General features: G+C 45.5%; 1 protein-coding gene across 4 annotated transcripts in view; it reads right to left on the reverse strand.

Annotated features, from left to right (window-relative positions):
- The window catches only part of CPPED1 (calcineurin like phosphoesterase domain containing 1), a 114,309-nt gene that overhangs the window by 35,213 nt on the left and 60,610 nt on the right, over nt 1-18,486 (reverse strand). For 2 of the 4 annotated variants that reach the window (XM_029221828.1, XM_029221824.1), the window contains one exon: nt 4,213-4,635. In XM_029221828.1, the coding sequence (XP_029077661.1) occupies nt 4,213-4,635 (423 nt within the window). Of the gene's footprint in view, nt 1-2,426; nt 2,950-4,212; nt 4,636-9,820; nt 9,891-18,486 lie in introns of those variants that run through there. The other 2 variants (XM_029221827.1, XM_029221825.1) reach the window with 2 other exon arrangements.

Here is an 18,486-nt window from a genome sequence, read left to right on the forward strand (position 1 = left end):
CTGGGTGTTACCTCCATGGTGGTTTGAGGAGGGATGTGCTCTTTAAAAGGATATTTTATAACAACACAATTATCATAATTAAAAGCTACCCTGATATTCTGATAAGTTTTTGACATATTTTTGAGTACTGGCATTTTAGCACAAGGAGGTAAATGAGACTGAAATAGTATTAGGGAATAATATTGCTGTGGGGAAAAAAAGCTGGAGGCAGTATTAAATACCGTCTGCCATCATCACCCCCAATTTGATCATGGTCTTTAAGTTAATGAATTTCACAGAATGTCACCTGAACTTCTGGCTTTCCAAAATGAGTTCAAGAACTACATGGCTGTGACCTGAGCGATCTCCAGCATTACTGAGTCGTGGGGGCCTGCATTCCCCATGAGAGCCCACCTACCTGTACTCCCAAACCAAGCTGGCCCCTCAGGCTGCCACGGAGCTGTGACTGCATCTGATCCCGATATCTTCCCAACGCTGCCGATGCTTCGTTCTGAGTTTGAAAGGCCATTAAGCAAAGGGCCTGGTTTGGGAAGCCACTCAAACTGACAGGTGACTGCAGGAAGGGCACTCTTCTGCTTTTGCCTGGTCAATCAGGTCTAAGGGAAGATCCTAAGGCCAGTGACCAAGAAGAGCACGCCTGCCTATAAGTGAAGGTGGTACCTGATGGGAACAGCAGGGGGCCACTTGGGAAGAGAGCAACTGACTGCTGGGTGAGCCTGGAAAGTCAGCATGTGGGTCAGAGCAGAGTCACACGCATGACCTGACCCAAAACCGAAGGACCAGGAGGCTGCATGATGTGTGCCCGACACTGGGAACACACCACGCAGAGGCTGTGCCCAGGAGTTCCACCAAGTGGGACCTGGTCTGCTCTGTGCCAGGTGCACAGTGGGTGCTAAACAGAGAAATGAGCTGGGCTGGTTGGCCACCGAGGGAAGGAGCCTGCATCAGAGGTTCATCCTCCACTCATTCCACAAACACTGATGAAGCATTTATTATAGGCTAAGACCCGAGCCAGGCCTCCCCTGCGCTCAAGGAGCTGAGAGTCTAGGGGGGCTTCAGACAGGTTGACACTTACAAATGCACTGGGAGCAAGGGAAGCTGAGGAAGAATCTGGCAGGGCAGGGCTGGGGGCACCTCATACAGAAAGTTGAGGCGGCATTGGCCAGATGAAATGGAAGAGGCAGAGACAGTGACAAAGGGTGAGGACAGCCTTATCCTATGTATGAAGGGGCCTCAGAAGGGTAGATGCTGTTGGGCTACATACACCTCTGGATGTAGTGGAGAATGGACCAGAATGGGGCAAGAGTCGGGCAGGGGGACCAAGTCAAAGCTGTTGCTACCACCCAGCTGAGAGGCAATGGTGGCCTAAAGAAGTGGACAGGCTGGAGAGCTATTAAAGAGGTAGAATTAAAGGCACATGAAGTATCAATCTTCTTGGGCAAGGAGGCCCTACTGGAGAAGAATCCATCAGAGTTCCAGTACCAGAGGCCATTAAGAGCTGATAAGATTATTTACAGTAGCCAAGACATGGAAGCAACTCAAGTGCCCATCAATAGACAACTGGATTAAGAAGATGTGATACACACACACACACACACACACACACACAGAGGAATATTACTCAGCCATAAAAAAGAAGGAATACTGCCATCTGCAGCAACACGGATGGACCTAAAGACTGTTATGCCCAGTGACGTAAGTCAGACAGAGAAAGACAAGTACTATATGATATCACTTATATGTGGAATCTAAAAAGTAATACCAATGAATGTATATGCAAAACAGAAACAGACTTACAGACATAGAAAACAAACTTGTGGTTATCAAAGGGGAGAGGGAAGGGAGAAGGGACAAATTAGGGGTATGGAATTAACAGATGCCAACCACTATATATAAAATACATAAGTAACAAGGATATACTGTACAACACAGGGAATTATACCCAATATCTTGTAATAATTTATAATGGAGCATAATCTGCAAAAATACTGAATCACTATGTTGTATACTTGAAACTAACACAATATTGTAAATCAACTATACTTCTGTTGAAAAATAAAGAGCAGATAAGAAAACTAGTCCCTCTGCTCTGTCTCATGCTCGGCAAGCAACCTCCTGATTATAACTGGGCCTCCCATGCTATTTTGCCTACGGGAAGAGACTGCACTGCTAGGGTTAAGGGGAGGATTTCAGCCTTGCTCTAAATTAATAAAATGTAAAATAGACAGCCAATGGGAAGCAGCCGCACAGCAGAGCGAGATCAGCCTGGTGCTTGGTGACTACCTAGAGGGGTGGGATAGGGAGGGTGGGAGGGAGATGCGAGAGGGAGGAGATATGGGGATATACGTATATGCATAGCTGATTCACTTTGTTATAAAGCAGAAACTAACACACCAATGTAAAGCAATTATACTCCAATAAAGATGTTTAAAAAAAATTTTTTTTTAATTAATAAAATGCCATTCTGGTGGTAGATATCAGTCTCTGTGAGCTGGGGCAATTGGAGCCCACCTCCGAGACACAGACCAGCTCTGGGGGTGCCGACAAATCCTCCCTGAGCTTACAGGGCTGCAGGCCTGACGGGGGAGGTGGCTGGTGCATCCCAGATGCGATGTCACCCTCTGGGGTTCCTGGTGGGTGGGCAGCAGGATTCCCCCGAGGATGCGCTGTTAGAGCTGGGATTGCCCTCTTTATAAATGTCTCCAGGTCTCAGTATCTGGGGCTGCTCCTGGACTGCATGTGCTCCGTCCTACAGTGGGAAACCCAGAACCCCATGCCACTCAAGGATGTGGCTGACAACAAAGAGCAGCCATGGGGATGGCACTTGCATCATTTAACATCTGATATAAAAGGAATCATTTCAGTGGCACTAAGTGTTCTCTCCGGCGTTATTCTCTGTTACAAAACAGTCTCCGTGGTGGTGCTGATGCCATCTTGACACTTCATTTCCTTGTCAACAAAAACAAAAAAAGTTGGTTTTCTGCACCAACTCAAGCATGGCATAAAATTTCAAAGGCTTTGATAAAAGTTTTCCAACTTCATCTCCATGGAACAGTTGGAAAACGTCTCCAATTATGCAAGCTTTTTGTAAAATGTCTCGAAAATACAGAAGGGCCTATTGTACTTTTCACAAGTAAATGTGAACACATTTAATGATCAAAGGTGAAAAGAGTGCCAGGATTTTTTTTTAATGAATGCTTGCTACTTATTGGGCCAGGCCCTCTCCCTCTCCCTACCCCCTAACAGACAAAAGAATGCATTTATATTTTAGAGGTGTCTGATGAAGTACGCTCTGGAAAGATCTGAAAGGAGGCATTAGGGCCAAAACAAGAGACACAGCAGCCGTCAAAACTGCAATCCTGCCAAGGCAGTGGTAACGCAGGGAACCGGCTGAGAACGCACCATTTCTCGTGAGAGGAAAGCTGCAGGTGCTCCCAGGAGGAGAAATGAGGTGTGTGGGCTGGCGGTGCACACAGCGCCACCGGAATTGAGATCTCTAGAAATGGAGTGTCCTCATTGTGTGTGTGTGTGTGTGTGCTCACGTATGTGTCATATGTATGATTAGCTTAAAGTTCACAGCAGGGTTAAGGTCCGACTAAACAGATTTCTGCTCTTACTTCTGGAGGAGGACTCAGTCCACCTCACTAAAGGAACACTGATGAGGCTCCAGGACCTGCCCTATAGCCACGTTCCAGGATTTCCCGGGGTAAGTCTAATACTGGTAGGGTTTGGCTCTTATCATCTGCCCTTGGGCAAGTTCCTGCTTCCCAGAGAAATGAGAAGAGATACTCCTGGCGTCTTCCTTTGCCTGGGGCACATACAGCCACACTCAGACCAGACCCGCCCGGCCCCCCCACCCCCCAATAACCCCCAACCTGCAGGGTCCCCATCCTCAGCTGTGAGCAGCTATGACTTCAGTACTCAGCTTGGGGCTGTTCTAATCCTGTCCAGGCCCCTTCTCACTGAATCCTCACAGCCACCCCACGAGAGAGCTGCTTCTGCTACTCCTACTTCACAGACGAGGAAGCTGAGGCTCGGAGGGCAAGGCAGCTCATCTAAGGCCACACAGCCATGAGTGCCAGAGCTGGGATTAGAATCCAGTCCTGCCCAAAGTCCCATCCTCTCTCCCCTTTGCCAGGCCGCAGAGGGGCAGGAGAAGGATCTGGACACCTCCTTTCCAGATCACCCAGACACCTGGGGTCTCAGGCCTACCTGCTCGGGAGAACTTGTCTGCCATCTCCTTCCGCACCAACTTGGTGAGGTTGAAGTAGTTGTCGTCCTCGTCGATGCTCTGCAGGAACAGCGGGATGTGCTGGAAGACGATGGCGTGCTGGCACTTCCGCTGCCCTGCGATGCTCAGCTGCTGGTCCAGCCACTGGTCCTGGGCCTGCTTCAAGGTAGGGCACATGGAGGCATCGTAAAAGAACTGGGAGTTGAGGACGAGGAACAGGACGCCCCCAACCCAGAAGCTGAAATAGTCATCTCCCCAAGTCCGCTGGAACTCCGCGATGGTCTCGGGGGTGGGGACATTGCCCACGTCATGGTTGCCGCTGACAAGGACCAGTGGGATCTCGGGGTCCACGGTCCTGAGCACCCGCTGCAGGTCCTCCGTCTGCTCCTTCCGCCAGGGCGTCCCTGGAAGAGTGAGGGTCATGTCCTGAAACGGCTGAGGCTGTTTGTGCCTTTATAATATCGAATTAGAGAATAATCTAGAAATCCACTCAACTGGACACATGGAAACTGCAAAAAGCAGTCATATGTTAAAAACAAATCAACAAGTGAGATGGGAACTTCTGTCCTCCTTCCCCTGCAAATTCAGTGTCTAACTGGCCATCTGACCCAAAACTGCTGATTGAGCGATGGTGTAGAGTCATTCTAATTATAAATATTAGTGAAGCTGAATTTCTATCTTTTATTTAGAAAATAAATATAAATAGTTGTGACTTTTCTGCCCTGTTTCAAGGGGTCATCAAATGCACCCCTGAGGTGTATGGACCCAGCTCTGAACGCTAACCTCAAACGACAGCTATTTAAGATTTTCTTACCATACACACGACCGTGCAGACTGTGTGACCACTTTTATGGGAAAAATTCTTAGAGTCCAAACGGCTACATCAACTGGCACGTGTATCTTGCCAAACCTTCCCCATACAGCGGAAGAGGCATTTTATATTCTACTAGCAGTGTGTTAGAGAGCAGGGGCTCAATGCCTTAATATGAAGCACATTCCCCCTGGCACTCAGGAGTCAGTGTGGAGATGATTATTTAGACAAACAGTGGGTTCCCTCCTCCCTCAGATTCCTGGCTTCCACGCTTCCTGTAATAATGTATTAAAACCTTAATAAATGGGCTTTGAGATGACCAATTTAATTCCAGATCTGGTTTTTTTTTTTGGTGCTAATTTATTCAACAAATATTTATCGAGTACTGACTACGTATAAGGTACTGATTTAGCTACCAGGGTCAGCTGTGAGTCAAAGAGACACAAACCGTTCCTTTCAAACTAGTGAGTCAGACAATCTGTCAAGTAAATTATAGAAGCACACCCATCTGTATCAGATGTTATTAAGCATGACTGAGAAAAGCAAAGCGGGGAAAGGACATGATTCCTGATAGTCCTGCGGAATAAGCTCAGCATCCTGCAAAGACAGCATATGAAAAATGATGAAAGAGAGAAGCCCACCTTCACGAGGGATGATAAAATTTCACCTGAAAAATGCTGCCATGAGCAGACGAAAATTAGACCCCACATTTCATTTCCATCATGAATTAAAAAGAAAGCAGCCAAGTCTTTACAAAGCAATTACAGCTAAGAAAGAAGAACATAAAGCAGAAATAAAGGAATTCAGTTTAGATGGTCGGAAAATAGGCAGATGTGAAATAGGAACTGGTAGAACTAACTCAGGAAAGAAAGAGAGGGAAATGACAAAGCCACTTCAGAAATTACAACCACAAGATTAGCAGTGAGATTTCCTTTACAGCAAGTATATGCCTGCTTTTCTAAACATCCCATGAGACTGTGTACAGAATGTGCACTCTCTGTTGAACACAGAGTCCCTCATATTTCCACTCAATCCAACTCGTTAATGGGGTGATTCAAACCTCCTATGTCATTATTCTTTGCTTTTGGCCTATTGACCTGCATCAGTTTCTGAAAGACCTGGTTAGGTCATCACTCTAATTATGGATCGATCGATTTCTCTTGGTAATTCTGCCAAGTTTGGTGTTCACTTACTTTTAGCTATGTTGTTAGACACTTAAGAGTTCAGAACACCCATATCTCACTGATATATTTTTATATTTAATCCTAATAAAATAAATAAATGAAGAGAAAATAAAGAGGTAGATCTGCACAGATGTTCTGGAAAGATCTGTAATATATATTAAATTAAAAAGGTAAGACATGGAGGAGTAAAAATCACACATAAATTTTAAGAAGGCTTACACATATTCATATATTATGGATAGAACTTCTCCAAAGATACAAAGGAAACTATCAACTCTGCTTAAATCTGGGAAACAGAAGCGGGGAGTGAAGGAGACTTTCACATTTGGTTTAAAACCTTTTATGCTATATTTTTAAAGTTCCTTCCTTTCTTCCTCACCTTTTCCAAGCTTATGTATCAGTTTCATTTTAAAAAAAGAATTAAATTTTAAAAAGCTTATGTATTATTTTCATTTTTTAAAAAAGAATTTTAAAAAAAATCCTTAGCCTCAGGATCCTAAGGATTAAAGAAAATTTAGGGGAGGCCAGTCAGGTGGCTACATTTCCAGTAGACCCCAGTCTCGGGGGTGAGTGGAATTTACTGGGGAAAGGCTGGCTGATCCCCACAGAAAGAGCTCAGGCGAGGGGAGAAGCAGGTCCTGCCTAGCACTGGGGACCAGGAAGCCTCTCCCTCGGTGGTGCTAGGGATTTGCCTACAGGCAGCACCTGCTTCCTCACTGGTCTGGGCTGGCCCTGGGGCTCCTGGTTTGAAGAGGCCATTGACTGATGTTGCTTCCTTAGCTGAACTTGGACTGTGGGTATCTGTGTTGACTCTAAACCCCTCTAAGACCCCACTGGTCTGTTCTTTTCCCATTGGAGAACTTGAACTTGGTGCTCCAGCTCAGAGTGCTGCCTCTCATTACAGTGTCCTGGTCACAGTGTATTATGAAGTCCTGATCCACAGGACAAGGACTTTATAATACACTGGGGTGCAGAGTGTCTCCCATTCTTGATTTTCAAAAGACACTTCATCACAATGCTTCATACACTGACTGAGGAAGACACAAAGAATGTTCGAGTAGCTAATGACCATACACAGAAAAGTTAAAAATGAGCACCTCAAAAGACAGACTTAGGGGCTTCCCTGGTGGTGCAGGGGTTGAGAGTCCACCTGCCGATGCAGGGGACACAGGTTCGTGCCCCGGTCCAGGAAGACCTCACATGCCGCGGAGCGGCTGGGCCCGTGAGCCATGGCCGCTGAGCCTGCGCGTCCGGAGCCTGTGCTCTGCGACGGGAGAGGCCACAGCAGTGAGAGGCCCGCGTACCGCAAAAAAAAAAAAAAAAAAAAGACAGACTTATTCAAATCTTGGAAAGGAGACCTTGTCTACAAAACAATCTACAGTGAAGAGCTGTGAATTATACACAACAGGATGTTTGTTTGTTTCCAAACTTCAGAGGGATGCTGCTCTTGGAGAAATCACAAATAATCCCCAATAACCTGTTAAAAACCATGAAGCCCATCTTCCCTGGATCCCTTCAATCAAAGATAAGCCTCTCTTGTGCAGCTTTTCCAGGACTTTCTATACCCCCCCCCCATCTGGCAAGGTGTGGATGGGGAGTCTGTGACACATGGGTTTGGACCTTGGCTCTTGCCCTTCACAAGCTGTGTGGCTTTGAATGAGTCACCTGGGTCCTCTGAGCCTTGGCCTCAGTATGTGTGAAATGGGAATGATAACCCCACAATTCAGAGGGCAGCGGTTAAGGATTCATACCAAGATAATTTCCAGAATTTGGTACAAACAGGTATAGAAAAGGTGATCTGTCTTCCCTCCACCCCACACCTGAATGTAGTAATTCTTCCCTCTTTATCAGTAACCCAACCATGTACACAGAGCAATCAGTGTATCATTTCTGGGGACTTCCCTGGCGGTCCAGTGGTTAGGACTCCGCATTTCCACTGCAGGGGCATGGGTTCGATCCCTGGTCAGGGAGCTAAGATCCTGCAAGCCATGAGGTGCAGCCAAAAAAAAAATCATTTCTAAAGGAATGAAAACATTCTCCAGGGATATAAATAATTTTTAGGTAAGCATTTCAAAGTGAAGGAGTAAATTCTAGATGGTAAAAAGCCAAGTTTAATGAAAACATCTGCATTACATTCAACACACCCATTTGTGTATATCAGAATTTTTTTGGGGGGGGGGCTTCCCTGGTGGTGCAGTGGTTGAGAGTCCACCTGCCGATGCAGGGGACACGGGTTCGTGCCCCGGTCCGGGAAGATCCCACATGCCGCGGAGCGGCTGGGCCCGTGAGCCATGGCCACTGAGCCTGCGAGTCCGGAGCCCGTGCTCCGCAACGGGAGAGGCCACAGCAGTGAGAGGCCCGCGTACCGCAAAAAAATAAATAAATGAATAAAAAATAAACACATATAACTAACTGCATGTATATTAATTACACATACATCACACTGCGTGTACGCACACACGCACGTTTATGTTTCTAATCAGAAAGTCATTAGAACTGAACAAAACTGGATGACTTTACATAGATGCTGGACAAGCCCAGTCGTCTTTGCAAGGCTCACCATCTTCAGGGGATGTGCAGTAGGTTTGGTGAGCACCTGGCATCATTTTTCTCCCCAAGGGCTGGCACCCCAGAGAGACTGATCAGAGCAGTGTGGGACCAGGCTTTTCTCATCTGTGGCTTTTTCCACTGTGGAGAAGGAAGCCTGTGCCCTTAAAAAAGAAATATTGGATTCTCTTCCGTATTCTTCTTAACTGTCCCTGATATCAGACACCTATGTGTGGCTTGGCTTCAGTTGCTAGCAAGCCTTTCTCAAAGAGGTGTTCAGGGTCTGTGTTCTCAGCGTTCTCTCCCAGGGATTTGTGTTGCAGCTAAAGAACCTTCTTCTTCTCGGAACTTCTGACATTAACTTGGGTTTTCAATTTTACACAGGTCTATCAAAGCTTAGTTTACAGCTCAACATGATTAGACAAAATTGTATGTTGTTACTAGGATAAAACTCCCATGCCCGGTTCATTTATTCCACAATTAAACTCTTGCGGGCATGGCACATTAAAAGTAAATATCAGAATGTACCTGGGATGGCTATTCGTGGAATATTGCCATAATATTTCAGAAGCAATGGTAAAACCCTTGGAAGGATGAGATGAACTCTTGGCCATGTAGCTTTTCTTAGGATTGTAACGCACTGCAATTTATTGTTTATTGAGAACCCTAGTGGTTACTTCATTTCCAAGAACAGAGGTGTCCATGTTATTGCCATTTTCCACCCCCAGACTAGGGCTCCAACTCCTGAAGGGAAAATAACCACCACGCGTCACTTAAAGTATATCTCAACCAGAAGTGCAGGCAGCTACTGCAGAAATTTTTGTGCGTACCTGCCAAGCACAAAACATCATGATAATACACATTTGTTTCCCCCTTTGGGGGTAAAGGAAAACAGAAGCTGCTGCAAAGCACCGGAGAATATAGCCTGGTTACAGAAAAGATAGAACAAGAAACAAGCATTGAACTCACGTGCTTCCATTTCCCTTGAACCACCCACCCCAGCCAGCAACACGTAGTGATGCAAAATCCCACCAGCAGATTACTTACAAGAACCATCCACCTCTGAGACCTTCACAGCATTTTCTCTCCCCTGTGGAGGTCGTCTAAAGAAGAGATCCTGCGAAATGATTTCAACAGGGTTATGAATCTATTCACTGTTTTAGTAAGAAGCTTTTCTTCCTTTTTTAAATACAAACAAGGAAACCAACGTTCTCTGCAGCAAAGCGGCAGGAAAGGATGTTGCTTAGTTAATGAAAATAAGACCTCTATATTCCCCAGTCCCTGAAGGCACAAGAACTCAAACGAGAACTGATGATAACACACTCAACCACTGGCAGGAAAAGTTGAATGAAATAGTGGAAGAGTAGAGAAACAGTCAGGTGAGGTAATGGGCTACTCATTCAGGGGGATCTAGAGTGGACTTCCCAGTTCAATACCAGCAGCAGTGAAAGAAACAACAAAATCAATGCGGCCCTCGAGTAAGCCCATGCTGAGCAGTTACTTGCAAACCAAACGACTTCTCCAGCTGAGGCCGGCGCAGGGGAGGCAGGTGACTCAGCCTGTGATGGGGAAGGATTTCCTGGCAGAGAGACCGCTGCTGCTGCACTCTGTCAAATCCTTTCACACCCACAGAGCCTCCTGCCTGCCCCAGCTCCTAGGTGTACCCTCCCACCTGGGACCTCACACAGACCCTGGCTTCCCCACGGCACCCTCAGGCTGGGCTGTTAAGTGATGGGTGGTCTCCAGCAGCATTTTCTTTGCACAGTGAAGATGCGTGGTAGATATGTGTATGGATTTGGTCTAATTTGACTGAATACAGAAATTAATAGGAGGGACTTCCCTAGAGGTCCAGTGGTTAAGACTTAGCCTTCCAAGGCAGGGGGTGCGGCTTCGATCCCTGGTGGGGGAGCTAAGATCCCACATGCCTCAGGGCCGAAGAATCAAAACATAAAACAGAAGGAATATTGTAACAAATTCAGTAAAGACTTAAAAAAGAAATGGTGTACATCAAAAAATCTTAAAAAAAAAAAAAGAAATTAATAGGAAGATACTGGGATATGCATGGAACACCCATTTCTCATCCCTCCTCTTCCTAATTTCAGCAGCAGGTTATCGGCGGGGCAGCCTTAGAACCCTTGCTCCTCAGTCCAGGCCTTCTGACAAGAACAGAAGTCCAGCAGCTTCTCCACCCAGTTGCAAACCAACTTCTACACACACACACTGTTCCTGTGGTCTTCTAAAGTCTCTTTTCCTAACGGAGTTGCGGCCAATTTTTAGGCAACTGAAGGCATGACGTATGGCTTCTTGCAATCTGCGAAGCTGTAAACAGGTAGCAGCATCTGCCTCCTATGGACCGAATTGCTCCCACACCCCCAAAATTCATACACGGAAATCCTAACCCCCCGTCCAGGAAAGCTAACCCTTTCTCCTCTACTTAAATTCCTCTCTACCCATCTTTTCCGCATCCTAGAACCGGCAAGACCATGTTTCCTCTCCCCTGGTTATAGCTCACTGCCCAGAGGACCGCAATACCCTCCTGACCGGCCCATCTGCCACGAGCACCCCCTGGACAAGCTGTTCTCACACAGCCATCGGCATGAGTTTTTTTTTTCAGCCAGGCCACCAGCGTGTTGAATCATTCACCTCTCCCGATCACAAACTATTCAAAGTTTCATAAACTTAATCTCATCTTCTTATACTTTATCCCATCTGATCCTCACATTGTCCCTTTGGTGGCCCAATGGATGGCCTTGTGGCACCTTACGCAAGAGACATCTTCTGAAAACCTTGCCCAATTCACAACTTGCGTATTTCCAGACTACGCCTGAAACAGAATGGTCCTTCTTACCAGCTGAAGTGTCCCTGCCACTTTGCAAAAGCAACCAAGAGTTTTGTACTTACACTAAGTCCCCTACATGTGAACCTTCAAGTTGTGAACTTTCAAACATGCTAACATGTGTTCGCATGTCCAATCACATGAGTTAGCTCACGTGTCTGGCGCACATTGTCACGAGCGTGTATCCTCTACGAGTGGTTGTGCTTTTGTGTACTTTACTGTATAGCAGTGTATAGAGTATAGTAGTATAGTATCTTTATTTCAAGTCCAAGATGTCCAGAAGCAAGCATAAAAGCAGTGGTGATGTAGCTGGTACTGCTAAGAAGTGCCAAGCAATAACGATGGAAACAAAAGTGAAAATAACTGAGGGAGTGGAGTGACAAGAGGAGAAAGAAGTAACTGCAGCACTGAAGAGATTCACAACGCAGGAAATGGCAAGGGGACTTTCTTTATTTGAGGAGGCACTGTTAGTTCTTGAGGCACAGGACCCGAACAAAGAACGGTACATGAAGGTGGCAGCAGCCGTTCAGAATGCAATCCAGTGCTACCGTGTCATCTGTGACGAGAAAAAAAGAGCTACGACCCAGACGTCACTGGATCGTTTCTTCAAGAGAGTCAATAGAACTGAATGAATCCACCAAGGGACCAGACCTGTGCCATCAACGTCAGGTGTGAGTGGAACTGCAGCTTGCCCTCCGTCTCCTACTGCTGAGGATCCTTCAGCTCTACCATCTCCCACCTCCTCTCCCTCCTGCAGTCAGTAGCTCTTCTTGCCTGTTCACTCGATGCCAGCCCCTGTGTGCCAGCTGTTGTACTGTACTTTTCAAGGTGCTGTACTGGAAGATTAAAAATGTCTTTATTTTTTGTTTGTTTTTCATGTATTTGTGTGAAAAGTTTTATAAACTTATTACAGTACAGCACTATAGAGCCGATTGTGTTAGGCTAACTTTGTTCGACTCACGAACAAACTGGACTTAACGGACACGCTCTTGGAATGGAACTCGTTCGTATGCAGGGGACTTCCTGTACTCGTCAACAGCTTCACCAGCTCTAAAATGGCACGGTTCTTGACAAAGGTTTGATTTGAAGGGATTTGTATTACTTCAAAGCTAAAGCATAAAGGGAGGCTTTTTTTTTTTTTTTTTGGTATCACACTATTTGGGGTTCACATAGCATCCATCCCATTGTTCTGTTACCACTGTTTACAGGCAAGCAAAACCAAGGCTTACTGCAGTCACGGGGGGAGGGGACGGGGCGTGAGGACTCAGAGCTGAGCTACATGGAGCCCAGGGCTCAGCCATGGAGGACTGGCCTGGGAATGGGACCATCAGTGGGGCTCACTGCTGGGGACTCAGGGAGTGGGGAGACTCGGTTCTAAATCTCACTGTGTGACCAACTGGCTGTGCTCTTTTGGCAACAATCAATCATAAACATGGCCCTTGCTATCATCAGTGAGGGTTTCTATCTGCCAGGGCACCAAGGAAAGCACTTCACACATAATATTTCACCATGACACCACTTCTTACTTAACTGTGTGCTGCCCTCATTTCTCCAGGTATAAAGTAGCAACAGGAAACCTGCTGCATCTACTCTCAATGAATGGAAAAAAACAAAAAACAATGACATGGGACTTCCCTGGCAATCCAGTGGTTAAGACTTCGCACTTCCACTGCAAGGGGCACGGGTGCGATCCCTGGTTGGGGAACAAGATCCTGTATGACGAGCAGTGTGGCCAAAAAACGCACACAAAAAAACCGATGACATAATGTGTACACAGCTAGGTGGCCTGGATAGTGTGAGGAATGAGATGGACACAGTCCCTTTCCTCATGAAGCTCAGCGTGTGTACACAAGGCTATGCTGGAGCCATCAGGAGGAGGACACTTCTTCCACCTGGTGCTGAGGACCATCCTCGTAGCACCGATCAAGGAACCATCGATTCAGTAACAATAAAGAACAAATAGCCTTCAGGCTTTCAGCCATAAACAACTTGACCCCTGGGTTTATGAGGTATGGTTAGTACATCCAAATGTGTGCCAAATATAGGGGGATTCTAGACATTCTTGAAATATATCCATTTAATCTGTTTAATCATTCAGACAGGCACTGCAGGTCGTGGTAATAGGGAATATAGAGTAGCAAATCCTTTGACCAAAGCATCAAATCTGCCAAAGGAGGTCGATGGAATTGTAGGGGAGATTCTGGGTATCAAAACCAATCTTTTTAAGCATTCCATTCTGATGGAGTAATGTCATTTCTCCAAATAAAGATGAGGCTCTACAGTTTCTGAATTCATCATAATTCTGCACTTACGAACATTATAGTATGGATTTACTAACTTGCAAAGTTTATAAATTATCCCCTTTGTAGCATCCAGCAGTATTAAAAGAAAAGGGGAAGACACTAGAATTATAAAACTTTTTTTTTTTTGCGGTACGCGGGCCTCTCACTGTCGTGGCCTCTCACGTTGCGGAGCACAGGCTCCAGACGCGCAGGCTCAGCGGCCATGGCTCACAGGCCCAGCCGCTCCGCGGCATGTGGGATCCTCCCGGACCGGGGCACGAACCCGTGTCCCCTGCATCAGCAGGCGGACTCTCAACCACTGTGCCACCAGGGAAGCCCTATAAAACTTTTTTTAACCTCTTAGAGTGGTCTTCATTTTGAAAATGTACTGTGGGGGGACTTCCCTGGTGGCACAGTGGTTAAGACTCTGCACTCCCAATGCAGGGGGCCCAGGTTTGTTCCCTGGTCAGGGAACTAGATCCTACATGCACACCGCAACTAAGAGTTTGCATGCCACAACTAAAGAGCCCACATGCCGCAACTAAGGAGGCTGCCTGCCACAACTAAGACCCAGCACAACCAAATAAATAAATTAAATAAATAAATATGTATTTTAAAAATGTACTCTGGGGACTTCCCTGGTGGCGCGGTGGTTAAGACTCTGCAGTCCCAATGCAGGGGCCCAGGTTCGATCCCTGGTCGGGGAACTAGATCCCACAGGCATGCCACAACTAAGAGTTCGCATGCCACAACTAAGGAGCCCGCCAGCCACAACTAAGACTGGGAGCAAGTAAATAAATAAATAAAATAAACAAAATAAATATTAAAGAAAACTGTATTGTATGCAGAAGTTCGTTCATAAACTGGCTGTTTGAAATGTAACTAGGGTTTGTCACAGAAATAACACTGTAATTGGTGATTAGATCTCAGGCCAAATCACAAAAACCTAGTTTTTTTCATCACAACACGGATGAATGTATTAATTCAACTACATAAGAGTTATAATCAAGCTTTTCTCCCTAGCCACTCTGTTTACTTTCTAGTAAAACATTTGAGATTTCTGTTTTTGTTGCCAGATTCTGTGTCTTTTCTTCCCTTCAAAATTCTCTTACCAGCTAGCATAGGAAACTAACCACTATTTATACCCATAGGTAACAATGATCATAAGGGAATTTAATATACTAGACGAGAGAAATGTATTACGTAAGGTAGTAAGTATATTAAATGCATCTGATTAGAGGGTCGATAAAGGTATAATCGTGGTTATTTATACTTCGAAATATTATTTGCTACATTAGAAGTAAGCTGTATGAAATTAGTGGTTTTGGGATAACATATCTCTGATATATGATGAAGCAGGGAAGATAAAGATAAAGGGTCTGCAGGCTGATTATATTCTTGAGACTCTGAAGAGTCAGGTAAGCCAAGGTCACTATCTGAGTTTGACCAAGTGAAGCATATAACTCTCCTGGTTACTCAAAAGCTCACTCTATAAGAAGCAATATCAAACATAATATCAGCTCTCATTCATGGAATTCTAACCATGTGCTAATTAGCACCTGCATGACTGCACCCTGACAAGCCTGTTACTTTACTACAACACGTGACACATCTGGTTGACCAGCTGACTGGGGCCCCTCCTCATGCTAATACTATTCTAATGAGTAAAACCATATCAGATGAAGTGAACTGTAACCAGGGGATAAGAAACATGGTCGTGCCAGTTCTGTGATGCAGGAGGGATGGATAAAGAGGAATTTAAGCACAGGACAAAGGGTTAGCTCTCCTGAGGAAGAGCCTGAGTGGTAAATGGACGGGGACATCCAGAGTCTGGGAGCTTGGGAGCACCTCAGGCACTGAGGGTGCCTGTCACCTTGTCTGCCTCATGGTCACCACCACTGTCAGCAAAGATGTCTGGGACTCCTTGCTGCCATCCTGCCCTGCCAGTTGCCATCTCTGCATAGGAAGGAGGCCCCACAGGGGGCCCAGAGGGTCAGTGGGGGTCAACATACACCACTGGTTCTTTGGGAAAACATGATCTGACTCCCAATTCACGGCTCTAGGAGTTCCACTGTGCCTCCTGGTCCTGGTGTACAAACCAAAATGGTGAAGAAGTTTCAAGGGCAATGGGAACACCTGGGACACACGCTTGGGATATTACAAGATTAAATGTTGGGATGCTACAAGGTTAAATGTTGGGATGCTGCAAGGTTAAATGCTGTGATACTACAAGGTTAATGTTCGGATACCACAAAGTTAAATGTTGGGATGTTACAAGGTTAAATGTTGGGTTATTGCAAGGTTAAATACTGGGATACTGCAAGGTTAAATGTTAGGATGCTACAAGGTTAAATTCTGGGATGCTACAGGTTAAATGTTGGGATATTACGAGATTAAATATTGGGATATTACAAGGTTGAATGTTATAGTATTCGGATTTGCCTGGACTTGGACATTATCTGATCAGCTTAAAAATCCTAAATACAATAGTATACTCAGAGTTTTACAAACTGAAGAAAAAAATTTAAGGGAAAGAATCCTAACAGACTATACCTTCAGTTTGTGTTCGTTATTAATCACTATATATGATAAAGACATGGAATCATAATGATCTTATTATTGTGTTCACAATGCAGAACGCAGAAAATAATGTCTACAGTAGCTGTGAAAGGCTGAGAGTCACAAAACCACGTTTTTATAAAACCATTAAGCAGAAATGACTCAGAAAAAACACAGGGATAATTATGTTTGGTGAGACTGAGAGAGCTAAAAGCCATCTTAAAATCACAACAGAGGGGCTTCCCTCGTGGCACAGTGGTTAAGAATCTGCCTGCCAATGCAGGGGACATGGGTTCGATCCCTGGTCCGGGAAGATCCCACACGCCGAGGAGCAGATAAGCCCGTGCACCAAAACTACTGAGCCTAAGCTCTAGAGCCCACGAGCCACAACTACTGAAGCCCACGTGCCTAGAGCCCGTGCTCCGCAACAAGAGAAGCCACCGCAATGAGAAGCCCGCGCACCGCAAGGAAGAGTAACGCCTGCTCGCCGCAACTAGACAAAGCCCATGCGCAGTAACGAAGACCCAACGCAGCCGAAAATAAATAAAATAAATTTTTAAAAATTAAAAAAATCACAACAGAGGCTTCCAGTTAAAGATGGTGGACTGAAAACACACACGTAGCTCTGTTCCTTCCACAAACCCTACTGCAAAGACAGTAAATTTCCCAGGACAGAGATAACAGGGGAAGAGAAAACAGCCACAGTTATTTGGAAACCAGAAAGCAGATGGACAAGTGGTAATGGGCTTAGCCGATTTATAAAGTTAAATATTCATCTGGCAATGGGAAAAGTCAAGAAGCAAATGGCTTGGTACAACCACTTTGGAAAACACTTTGGTGGTATTTACCAAAGCTAAACCTACATCTTCCTGATGGCCCAGCAATTCCACTCCCATGAATACACTCAAAGAAAATGAGTGCACAGGTCTATTAAAAGACATGAACAAGAATGTTTATGGCAGCTTTATTCATAGGAGTCCCAAAAGAGAAATGACCCAGATAACCGTATCAACAGTGGAATGAGTAAATAAGCTATGATATAACAACTAGATGGATACTATATAGCAATAACAAAGAACTAATTGCTGCTACATGCAATAACATGGATGAATCTTCGACATTATGTACAGTAGAAGCCAGAAGAGTACATACTGTATGGTTCTGTTTTTATTAAGTTCAAGAACAGGCAAAACCAACTGATAGTGACAGAAAGGTTACTGATAGAGAAGAGACACGAGGGAGGATTCTGGCGTGTGGCAAATGTTCTCCATCTCTGAGTGGTGGCTAAGGGTGGACTCACATTTTCAAGCTCTTTACATCGCATTGATTGCATTTCACTTTATTTATACTAAATCTCAATTTTTTAAAAAAAGTAAAGAAAATGAATGAAAAGAAAAAACTTTGCTTTGGGATGTCCCTGGTGGCACAGTGGTTAAGAATCCGCCTGCCAATGCAGGGGACACGGGTTCGAATCCTGGTCCGGGAAGATCCCACATGCCGCCAAGCAACTAAGCCCGTGTGCCACAACTACTGAGCCTGCATTCTAGAGCCTGCAAGCCACAACTACTGAAGCCCGTGCACCCTGGAGCCCACACGCCTCAACTACTGAGCCTACACACCACAACTACTGAAGCTCACACGCTCTAGGGCCCGCGAGCCACAACTATTGAGCCTGCGTGCTGCAACTACTGAAGCCCACACGCCTAGAGCCCATGCTCCAAAACAAGAGAAGCCACTGCAATGAGAAGCCCGCGCACCGTAACAAAGAGTAACCCCCTGCTCGCTGCAACCAGAAAAGGCCCGCATGCAGCAATGAAGACCCAATGCAGCCAAAAAAATAATAAATTAAAAGAAAAAAAGGCAATAAAGTTAATCAGCCCCTAATACCTTGGTGCACTGATGAGGAGGACACAAGGTAATTATAAAAACAAAACAAAGAAAAACAAACAAAAGAACTCTGCTTTACATTACAGAAACCTCACAGGCCCAGGAATTTGTGGTGACAGGTATCCTTGGAAATGGGAGTAAAAGAGCCA

This window comes from Monodon monoceros, unplaced genomic scaffold, assembly GCF_005190385.1.
Source record: "Monodon monoceros isolate NGI ecotype Baffin Bay Population unplaced genomic scaffold, NGI_Narwhal_1 Super_Scaffold_13, whole genome shotgun sequence".
Taxonomy (NCBI): domain Eukaryota; kingdom Metazoa; phylum Chordata; class Mammalia; order Artiodactyla; family Monodontidae; genus Monodon; species Monodon monoceros.